Raw genomic sequence first — 11977 nt, 5'->3', positions numbered from 1 at the left:
TATGGCTCTTTTGAAATGAGACGTGTTGCCAAGCCATTTGTAAGAGAATACTTATTTCTTAGTGTTTGCCATTTACTAACTAGAAAAGGTGTAAAGACAATTCCTGTTCTATTGAAAAATCTTTGCCTCATTAAAATTGTTCATAAAAATCCTAGGCATAAAGAACAAGATATTTGTCTCAGCCCAAATTCCATAAGGGCAGATTTTTTTAATGAAATACACTTTCTGGCAGGGATCTGTTGCTCAGTGACCTGTCTGTGAGGTACCCTGGTGCTGCAGGGAAGGATGACACACACAAGAATTTATCATCACCACCACCACTGCCTCATGAACACCAGCAGGGAATCAGAGCAATGTATGGGAGTCCCTGAAGCACCACATTCCAGGAAATTGTCCAGCTGACCTCCTCATCCAACTGCTCTTCTTAACAGTGTAATAGCCTTCTGGGATATTTTGGGGCCATCAGGATATTTTTGGCCAGCTACCCCTCCTATAACCAGGCTCCTTCCTCCCACATGGTTTCGTCTCCCCAGTGCAGCACCACATGGTCCAGGATGGGGAGATGACGATGATGATTATGACAAAAAACTTAGGGAAGGTGGCAGCTGTCAGGATTCAGATCTGCATGCCCTGACCCCCCAACTCCTCCAGCCATTGGAACAGCACTGGCACTGGGCTGTGTGGACACTTGGGAACTGCCTTTTGCCCCCAGACCTCCCCAGGATCAGCCAGGGAGCCTCAGGGCTGAGCCCAGAGATGCAGGGTCAGCACTCTGCTGCCAGCCAGGGAGCAGCAGCACTATCCTGGTTCCAAACCCCAAAGGAGAATCACAGAATATTCCGAGTTGGAAGGGCTCATGAAGTCCAACTCTGAAGTGAGTGGACCATACAGGGATCAAACCCAAAAGCTTGGCACTACCAGCACCAGGCTCTCACCAGCTGTATCCCAGCACTGGACTCCATCTATGCTTCTGAGCACAGCAGCAGACTTGGTCTCCTCTGTTACAAGCCCCAGATTTGACCAAATGAGCCTCATTTCAAGCCTCAAAGCAGCTCCAGTTAATCCCCATTTCTCAAACCACAGGATTTAGCCTCAGTTTTTTGGCCTCCAAGTTGGCCAAATTAATCTAGTTCCAAGTCCCCAAAAAACACATGACAGTGTCTGTTTCCAAGCTCAACAGTGCAAAACTTGGTCTCCAATTTGGTAATTCTAAAACTGCCTAAATGAGCCAATTTCCAAACCCCAACAATGCAGAGCTTCAGGACAGTTTTTCAAGAAGTAAAACACAATACTTGATATCAGTTCTCAAAACCTTAAACAGCCCCAGATGAGTCTGGTTTCAAATTTGTGAAACACAGGACTACTTCTGTTTTTCAAGCCCCCTGAAAAAGCACAACTTACTGTTTCTAAGCCCTAAACCTAGCCAGTTTGGAAAAGCCTTACTAGTTGCCTGAGGGCGGATGAAAGGAAAAGGTAAATTCAATAAAAACCTCATCTAAACCAGCTTCATCACTTTTAAGGCAGTGAAGAGAGGTAGTACCCATCCTGCTGCTGCTCTGTCACTGGGATTCCTGCTTCCATCACAGCCTTCAGCTTTGATGGCCCTTATTTGACACAACTGCATTAGCAGCAAACTCCAGCCCAACTGGCACAGCCTGGCTGTATCCTTTTCTATCCCTGACCCTAGTCTGACATTTCTTAGCCAAATTTATCTGCTCTGGCATGGCTGGAAGCAATGCAAGGGGGAGATGGAGGATCTCCTGGTGTCCCCATAGATGTGTACAGGTTTCCACCAACCATGCATGTCCCAGTGACGGCTTAGTTTCCCTTCTGGGTTGAATTGAGCTGCATTTAAATCAGTATCATCTGCAGGAACAGGTCCTGCTGCTCCTCAGAAGGCTCATTAGGGAGCTGCTTGGTTCTGTCAGGTGGGATACACACACCTCTCTCCACGGTAATGTGTCTTTGGCACACTCTAGAATGGCTGAACTTTTATATGAGCCTAAGGGCCTCAAAGCCTGCTGAATCCATAGACATCTGTCCCTGTAGCTAGAGCCCCAGTAAGCTCAGCCATAGAGCTCTTTCCCACTTAGTGTTATGGTATCACATCAATAGTTGTGACTCGTTTTTGATGGATAAAAAGGTGGCATTTTAGGGGACACTTGGTCTCCTCTATTTAATAGATTTGAACTGGAGGCTCAGCTCTTTGTCAAGTTCTTTCGTTCTGTACCACTGATGGCACACTTGCATTAGCACACCACAGGCTGAAGGCAGCACAAATCAACCAGCATATCCTGCCTAAAGTTGTTCCACTTAGTTTCTTCTGCATCTTGAATATACCTGTTTAATTGATTAAAGCATCCAACATTGAAGTACTGAGTAAAATAAGCAGAGCATTAAAAATAATTATACAAAACAAGCCCTGTATTTTGCAAATTTTATCACATATTTTACCTGGATAATTTTTTTTTTTTTTTTTTGGGAGGGGGGTTAAGTTTATTTGGTAAGAAACTTGCCATTGCCTTACCTAGACTTGCTTCCCAAGAATGACAAATTTCCTTTGCCCTCTATTTTTTTCTATCAGAAGGTTTGTAGCAGATTTGTGAATCACATTTGTTACTAAACTGTAAATGGAAATTAATTTCTGTCCTCCAAGTAATATAATTATGACCCAACTACATATCAAATAAACAAACTCCAGTGGGCCATAAAAGGATGCAAAGTGTTATCATAAAATATTTTTATTTGGAAGGGCCCTTAAAGGTCATCTAAGTTATCAATTTGCTAGGTACAACTGGAGGGTTATCAATACATCAGCATAAGCTGCAGATGGTTACAGACCACAGGCAGAACAACTTGCTGGTCTGATGGATTTTATGACTTCGTGAAAAATGTACTGTAATATTTATTAGCTCTTTATATGCAGAACCTTAGTGGAGGATGTAAACAAGCTGTATCTGAACTTCAACATCTCCAAGTGAGAGCCTCTCAAATAAGTGTTGTGGGTAGGATGAGAGAGGTTTTGAAGCATTTCCTGTCCTGACTTCCTCCATTACCCACTGAATGGCATTGCCTGTGATAATTAGAGCTTCAGGAAAAATAGCTGATAAACAATGATAGCAGAAAAGCCCTACAGCCATTTTCTCAATTAAATTAAGTGGAAATTTAGTCCTTGAGTACTGCTTCTGAAACTGGCTGAGCAGAATAAGAGCGAGCACCCTGGTGGCTTGGAAGATAATGAGGGCAGGAGAAAGACTGCTCAATTTGCTCTGTGACTATCTCTCTATGCTCCCCATTTGAAAAGTCAGTGGCCACCTCTGCCCTAGAGCCAATACTGGCATGAGAATAAAACCAACAGATTGCCAGTTGAATATACTCTAACAGAGGCCCCTTAAAGCTGGTGAATTTTGAGAAAGTCCATCAGCATCTCTGTACCAATATTCCTTTTCTGGTTTTCTATCAGCAGCTTGTGTTTCTGCCATTATTTGTTTGTCTCAGCCACAACCTCTTGATCTCCGAAGGCTATTTTGGTATTGTAAGTATGCCCTTCCCACCTCATTTATTTCTATCCTTTCTGTTTATCCTGGTACTTGTGCTTTTTATCAACACCATCTGCAAACTCCTCATATTTGTTACTGATTCTTCCAAATTAGAAAATTTTGTCTCTGTAACTCCTTTGCAAAGGGTATCTGGAGTAATTTTCAGTAACAAAGGAAATATCTTTATTTGGTATAAACCATCCAGAATGAAAGGCTGAAGCAAACAAGAAGTCTTTGCCATAATACATCTGACAAAAAAATATGATTCCAGGAGATTTTCTTCTAAAGATATCTAAAAGCATTTACTCCAGCCTTCATTAAAGGAAGGGAAACTGCATTAATGAACATTATTTGTGATAGGACTAGGACAGTGTTTTATGGAAGAGAACAGCCTGCAAGTTGATAAAGCCTTTTAACCTCTTTCTGCAGTGCTTAGAAGCCTTAACCAAAATATATAAAAAGGTTCTTAGCCGACCTTTACATAACGTAGCACTTGAACTGTTGTCTCAAAGATTCAGGCCACAGATTTCTGCATCCAAATTGTTCTACGTGCTTAGAAAAAAAAAAATCTAAAACTTTGGAAAGCAGCAAAAGCAGCACATGGCTGTGACCCAAAAAATCCAGGTGCATTCACCTTTGTATACCATCCAAAGCTTGTCCATAGAACTGAATTTGTGACATTGTCCCCATAAAGTGACCAAGCTCTTCATGGTCCTTGGGTCTAGCCTCAAGTTCCCTTTCATAATTTCTTGTGCCAGGTCCACATTGGTTTGTATTTGGGTGTATTTTGAGCAGCACTTGACCCCAGCACTGACAGGCACTTTATCAGTGCAACAAAGCATCTCTGTTCTCACGGGAAACAGAAGCAGTCAGCTGTCAGAAAGCAGCCAAGACTTCATGCAGTCAGAGACTGAGAAGAGAGGAATTGTCAGCTTTACCTTGATAAGCCTCACGAGTGTGAAAGACATGTCGCATGCAATTTCCATTGCAGAGATCATCAGGATTCCATGAGAAGCAAGAATGAGTGGAAAAATCAGGCAATATAGAAAATTATTCAGACCAGAAACCTTCAGCAGTTCCAGGTGTGCCCATTTTCCATAGGAATTAAGAGGATTCTCAACATTATCTTGCAAGATCAAGAAAAGAACATCTATTACAAAGTACATCAAGATAGCAAGGTAACATTTTCTGATTAACCTTCCTATATTTTTCCCCTTCAGCAAAAAAGATCAGAAATCCTCTCACAGTCAGAAAGCAGTTTTAGTATCATCCAAAAATGCTTTAGTCTTTTTCCACTTAGAACCATCTTCCTATTTTACATAAGAGCAGTGTACTACACCCTCCTCACCTTTCCCTGTCACTGGCAACTTGATCTGCAGGTACAAGCAACTTCTTCCTTCCTGCCAGGGGAAGGATATGGACTGGTGGAGTATCCCTAGTTGGTGAATGAAGTTAGCTTTCAGAGGCAGAGAACCTCAGCTGTCCTTACAGTGAGAGACCAGAAACAAGCTCTTCAGCAGCAACTTGAATTGTGTAAGCTGCATGAGCTGCTCACAGCAAAGGTGCTGGCATGCACTGTGCCATCATGTGGAAAGATCCATCCAGGGGCTGACTGCAACAGGGCAATGAGGAGGACTGGCCATCAGCTGGACACCTGCCACTCCTTTTTCTCTTCCTGAATCACAGCAATGAATAATAATCTATAGTAAATATTTGCACTGCAATAGCACATGTCACATCCTTGAATTTAGGGTTTATCAGATAAGAAGTCATCTTTCTGAAGTTGGATGTTTAGTGTCAGCTGGGGCAGATGCAAGGAGCCACGAAACCCAGACATTGTTTGTGCTTGGTTTCCAGGCTCTGACTTTGTTTTGAAGCTGGCTGCAGTCAAGGAAGGAAACAAGCTTTTGTTATTTGCATTCACCTTCTCACACAAAAAAACCTCTGCACCTGAAAGCTGGTAGCAGCACAGCATATTTGTACAAGTTAAAAATACTATTTCACTTTGGAAAAATAATACCCTCTTGAAAACTGCAATTACTTGAATAAGTTGTGTAATATGCTTATAAAATCTTTCAGACCAGTGCTACCCCTGGACAAAGTGTTTGCTCATCAATACAGTGCTAAAATAGCACCACTGCAGAAGGCCAGTGAATGCTTTAAAAAAAGAGCCTAGTTTTAAGAACTCAAGTGACACATTAGTTACTTTTGCAAGAAAAATCTTCTCATATCAATCGGTATGAAAATGTAATTAAATTCAGTGCAACAGTAATACCTTTTTCTCCTAGAACCTAGGATACTGGAAATGAAACTGAGTGTGCAATATTTAGTTATTTATAATAACTAAATTATAAATAACTAAGTATTTGGTATTTACAATTTTCACCTAGAAAGAGCACAGTCCACGTTTTTGTTACATATAATCCTTTTCTGTTCTGCTTTACTGCTTAGAAAAAGGAGGCTCACAAAGCTTCACATTGGCAATAAAAATCTTACTCCAGTTCAGACTTCTTTGCGATACCCAGCAGGTGGAGTCAAAGCTCCATCAAACCAATCATCAGTGTCACTAAAGCAAGTGCCACAGAAGGAGGAACACAAAACCAGGTGTCCTTAAACTTTAAAAAAAGAAACCCAAAACCAGAACAAACCACTTTCCCCATTATCTACCTTCTCTAGAGAAGCAAAAGCACGGGACACTAATGCAAACACTCTTCTGCCCTCCAAAACTGTGGATCTGTCCATCAGCATAATCTTGCAGTCCAGGAGCATCTAGGTCCCCAGGCCTGGGATGGGATATCTCACAAAGCAGCCCAGGTGTCTCTCTACCACAAGCAAAAGGCCCCTTTGCTTTGTCCTGCCCCATGCACCTCCCCACTGCATTTCCCAACCTTTCTCACCACACATTGCCCACAAGCTCCAGAACAAACCTCAGTGCCTGTGGCATGGGCAGAGCTCCTGCTCCAAGGGGTGCTCAGCCAGTCAGAGCAGTCATGAGCACACAGGACACTCACCTTGGAGGTGGGAGACCACCAGCAGGGAGCTGGCAAAACAGGGCTGTTCTGCTGGGGACAACAGACCAGGATGCACAGGTCACCATGCCACAGCATCTTCACCACCACAAAGCACTTTGCCGAGCAGCACAAGCAGAGCTAGTGGCCATAACATGTCCCAGCAGCATCCCAGTGACCATCAGACATGCAAAGGCAAAGCAGCTCCCAGGGCAAACCATAAAATCTGGTAGTGGGGTGAAAGCTGGAGGTAGGAGGAGAGGTTGATGAGGGTAATTAGTCTATTAGCACCTTCACTCTGCCAGCTGGCTCTCCTCAGGCTGCTTTGAGACAAAGATTTACCACTGGTCTATGAGGGCCAGTAGACACTTTGGTTTCTGAAATTCAGGTTGCATTTCATCAGCTAAAAGAGTTTCTACTTGGAAAAAATATTTCTATCAGCCTTCTGTCTCTCCTGACTCCTGATCTGTTTTTTGTGTTCAGTTTTCCTGCAGCCCCAGCAGCCTGTACACACTTCTCCCCAGCACACAGCAAGGTCTGTCTGATGCCACCCATGCTGTCCTGTGTCCTGCCGGGAGGGCTGCAGCCCTGATGTGAACCACGGTGGGAAGAGCTGTCAGGGGACAGAGCAGCCCTGCAGGGCACCAAGATCCCATGTCTCTGTCGAGGTCTATCAGCATCTGCTTGTTAAACAGGCCTTGGCTAAACAAGCTCAGCTCTCCAGCCCCACTGAGCTCTGATGCTGCTGAAAAAATGCAAACCCCCCAACCCACCATCTCTTCAGCTGAAAATAGACCTATTTTGATTGCTGCCTGAGCAAATGGAGTTGTAACTGTGCCCATATTTGACCATGTTTCACCAGTTGAACAGATTCTTCTTCTCTGGGGTGGCAAAGGACACCTCTGTGGTATGAAGAAAGTTGCTTTGGATTTTCCATCTCCCTCCACATTGAAGGTTATTGTAGCTGGGGCAGGAATATTTTGGAGATGCTTCCTTGCCAGCCAATTCCCTCACAGCAGTTTTATTTATATATGTGTGTGTTGACAGACACCCAGCTGTGTGTGCTGGGGGATTATCACATACCCCCAGAGCTGGCACAGCCCTCTGCATGCTGCCTTTGTCCCTGCTGCTGGAGTGAGAGAACTCTGGTTTGTCTCTGTAGATAAAACAAGGTGGGAAGCTGCTGGGCCACTGGGCAGGCATTTATTTATGCAAGTGCTAAGATAAGGTGAGCTCTTCCACAAGTCCCAAATTGTCTCTGTGCATTTATCGACTGCTCTGGTCATTCAGCTGCTGCCCACCAGTCCCACCCATTTGCCAGCACTATTTATACCACAGCTCTAGTGTTTCAGAGGGGTTGGAAACTGAGCACCACGGTGCCATGGCAATAGGGATGCTTCCAGAGCCCCAGAAAGAGAGCCAGAGTGAGGGAGGCAGTTGGAGGCAGCGAGTGCCCAGGGAATGCGGCTGAAGCAGCCCACGAGCTCCCAAAGCTCGACGGAGAGACGCCTGTGACCAAGCCTGGGCAGAGTGAGGCTGGACACTGGGGCTGCCAGGACAGCAGGAAGAAAAGGGAGGTTTTGTCAGCGCCAACAGAGCATGGTTTGATCCCACTGACCACAGCAGACAAAGGACAAAGGGCGGCAGATGCCAAGGAGTAGGTTTTAATTGCCTGGGGAGCCTTCCCGTTACAGCCGAGTAACACTCCAAAAACGCAAGAGGCAGTTATAGGGGCTGTTTATATTTTTATTATAAATTTGGTATGAATGACCAATGGAAAAATCACAATGGAGTACCAAGAACATTTTATCAAAATTTTAGCAGCATTTAAACAGTAACAGATTCCCAACCTCCTCTGGGCACCCCTTGCCCTTTGCCTCTCATGCATAAATCAGTAACCTTCATTCAAATGTGCTTTCCAAAGGCATCCAGGGGATGTAGCTAGCCATTTTCCCCTGAGCTGCCATGAAAAAAATCTCATCCCAAATGCTGATTACCATTCAACCTCCATCCACACAGGGCCAGGCTCCCGTCCGCTCCTTGCTGTAGGCGGCACAGCGGGAGGCTGGCTGGCTGTGAGACTTGCCAGGGGGGAGGCAGCACCTGCTCACGTCCTCCCCTGCATGGATCACACTCCTGTGGGTGCCCATTACCTCCAAGCACACAGCGAGGGCTGAGCCCTCTCCCGCCCGCTGCTGCCCTTCGCTTCCGTACGCGGGGGTGCCGTGCGCTCCACGGCCCCGCTCCTGTACCTGAGAGTGTGCTTGTGTCTGCATGGAGAGGAGGGAGGGAGGCTGATGGTCCGTCCTCCCGCAGGAATCCAGAGCAGGGCAACCAGGAGCTGAGACTTGAAGGGGAAAGGTGAGCGGTGAGATACTCAAGTATCAACCCACAAAATGAAGTCAGTCTACTGTCAGCTAATGTGGAGAGCCAGGGGCTGCCTACTAAGTACGAGAACTAATTTTTTGTGTGCGCTTTTTTTTTTTTAAGTTACATTAAGACATGAACAGTACTATCCCAGCCTCACTGGCCGGAGCTTGTTGAATCAGAGGTGGGGAAACACAACACACGTGGAGACAACAACATAGTAACGGCAAGCTATTCCCCTGCTTCTTTGGTACTTCCTAAACTTTCTTATCCAAAATATATAAGGGAAATGCACCATTTAAAAGTTACTGTTCATAAGTATTTACACAGCCATAACCATCACGCTATGATACACGAAAATCAATATGATATGAACAAAGTTATTTTATGAAAAGCACTTCTGCACATTTTATTTTGTTCCAGTATCTTAATAGCTTTAAAAAAGTCATGTATTACGCAGTCCTGTACCTCGCTTCTTCTTATATCAAATGGACAAGAAACATTTCCTAATCCATACTCTTCTTCAAAAGATTAAAAAATAGCCACCAAAATGATACACTATGTACAAATTTTACTAAATATTAAGTTCTAGGCAATTATTTTCACCCCACTGATGATATAACTTAGGTATTGTTACCTACTATATGCATATATATTTCTTTAATATATAAGAAATGGCACCACATCACCATGTCACCAATATGACACATTGTTATGTACAGTAGATAAGAAGTTAGGTATGGAAGATGGATCCTCTCCGACTGCTTCTTTCACGGGAACGCTTCTCCCATCGGTAGTAGCTCGGCCATTTCCCCTTTTCCCAGCAGAGGAAGCTCCTCAAATGTAAGGCAGGATCCCGTACATCAGCAGTGCCATCACGCCGGCGCTGAACAAGCCGGCCACCGGCACAGTCACAAACCAGGCCAGGAAGATGTTGCGGAAGAGGCGCCAGTCGACGGCTTTCTTGGAGCGGATCCAGCCGACGGCCACCACGGAGCCAACCTTGGGAGCGTGGGGAAGAGAGAGGGAGACAAGGTGTGAGGGGTAGGTCTGAGCACCTGCAACATGCCCAGGGCCACACCAATGCCAGTCAGCTGATACCAAGTGATGCTCTGAGATAAAGAAGCCCCTGAGGATGACAATGGCACTGTTCTGGTGTGGTGACAGGAAGGTGAAACTTTCAGGGTACTTAAACCTTTGTTTTTCAATGTTGTCCTATTTTTCATGGGTCTTGGCATCTGCCAAAGGCAATAAAATATGTTGGTGAGTTTTTCTCTTCCCTGCTAATTCCTACATGAGCCTTCAGGGCAACTGAGGCAGCCCTCCACCTGGCTCAGTCCACAGGGGAGAGAACAAGTGTCCAGTGGCTCTGGCCTGATTGCAGTTTAAATCAGGAAAACACCAGGAAAGCTGTTTTTGAGGTTCTGCAGGAGAGCATCACATGGGGCAGGCCAAGACAGCTAGTTCCTGTCCCATCTGCCTGTCCTCTTGCTGGCTTGGGATGCCCTGCCTGTTCACCCAGCCCCTGCTGAGCCTCTCTGTGCAGCTCCCAGCCCAGCATACAGCGCTGACTCAAAACCTCACATCCATATTCCAATACTGCAGGCTACAAACAGGATGGCAGTGGCAAGCTAAAAGTAGCTGAGCCCACTCTGTGGCAGTGATGGTGACTTGGCAGGGGGCAGAAAGGCAGTGCAGGCTTAGACCCAGTACATCAAACCCATCAATCTGAGCCCTGTGAGGGAAACAAATTCTTCTGGAACAGCTAGCCAAGCAAAGCACCCAGAACGAAAATCTTGTCCTGCAGACAAAGGCACCAGACTATATTACCGGGTACACTAACTGTTCACATACCAAGAGGATGGTGGGGAATGGATAAAACACCAAGATATCCTTCAAAGACACTACTACCAGGGCAGCTGGGTAGGTCAGTGGTTTTGTAGACAAAAACACACTGTGTTATGGCCAATGCTGCAACCTTTTCTTCCTTCAAAGGTATTTTCAGTTCATAAGCTCAGGAATAAACCCAGCATACCAGTTTTTAAGAAAAGAAACTGGACTGAGAAAAACATTTTCAATGAAAAATGACACAAAAATATCAGAAAGACTACGTTTTCTTTCTGCCCTGGAAGTGCTTTCCATGCTGTTAGCAAAACAGTGTAAGTCTATTCAAAGTGCATGGTAAAGCAGCAAGAAATGTGGATGAAATATCCTGTTTTGAAGGTAAGGAAACTCCAAGACACAGCTGGGCAGGTGCTCCCTGAAGTGCCATCCCTGCCTCCCTGCTTATTTTCTTAATGGGAGTATCTGTCCCTGCCTATAGATCAAAAGATGGGCTGCTCCCCTTGCGCAGAGCCAGGAAAATTATACGTGCCAGGAATACAGGGAATCAGGGAAAGATAGCAAGGGGATATCAAATCTGCATGTTTTGCTAACACCTGTTTAGCTACTGTTTAACATTCATTTTTTGGAGAAGAGTTACTTGTGGAAGACCCTAACAGAAGAAGGGAAAACTAAACTTGATATTCTATGACCACTAAGTCCTCTGTTGAAAAGTTTGACCCAGTAAGGAAATCTGTTTGATAATATTTCATCTGAATACTCCTAGAGTGAACAATATGCTGTTCTGCAATTAGGAGGCATAAGTGTATTTAGGAGGTGGAGGCATATCTAGGTGAAGAGGGACCCAACACTTGTGACTACATCAAAGCATTAACCCGAGGAAACAGCATTTGGGTTTTCAGCAGCTCAGCTGTTAGGCTCAGCTTTACATTTTGTGCGTCCTCAGCATCTGTCTGTCATGCTTGCAACAAGAAGCATTACTTATTGAGCAAGCCTGCAGTGTACGTACGCTAATCTCCGAGTCCTTCCTGAAATTTAAATGGTATCAGCAATGATGGCATTGGCAATCTGTTTTAAATATTATTAAAGTTTAGTTTATTAATAGTGATTTTGGATGGACTAGAGGTTAGGAGAGTAGCTAATCCTTGGGTGTAGGCACACTACACCTTCTGTAGAGTTTCAGATGGTATCTACTTTGAGATTGGTTTGAAACCAGTGCAG

At 44.7% G+C, this 11977-nt stretch overlaps 1 protein-coding gene across 8 annotated transcripts in view; it reads right to left on the bottom strand.

Moving 5' to 3' along the window:
• Positions 1-8272: 8272 nt before the first annotated feature.
• SLC20A2 (solute carrier family 20 member 2) overlaps positions 8273-11977 on the bottom strand; it is a 56833-nt gene continuing 53128 nt past the window's right edge. For all 8 annotated transcript variants that reach the window (XM_021532635.3, XM_077782950.1, XM_077782953.1 and 5 more), the window contains one exon: positions 8273-9916. In XM_021532635.3, coding sequence (XP_021388310.1) covers positions 9752-9916 — 165 coding nt within the window. In that variant the 3' untranslated portion in view covers positions 8273-9751. The remainder of the gene's footprint in view (positions 9917-11977) is intronic.

Source organism: Lonchura striata, chromosome 4 (assembly GCF_046129695.1).
Source record: "Lonchura striata isolate bLonStr1 chromosome 4, bLonStr1.mat, whole genome shotgun sequence".
In the NCBI taxonomy this organism is placed as follows: Eukaryota; Metazoa; Chordata; class Aves; order Passeriformes; family Estrildidae; genus Lonchura; species Lonchura striata.
Note: the sequence above shows the minus strand (reverse complement) of the source record. Positions and strands in the feature narration are given on the sequence as shown.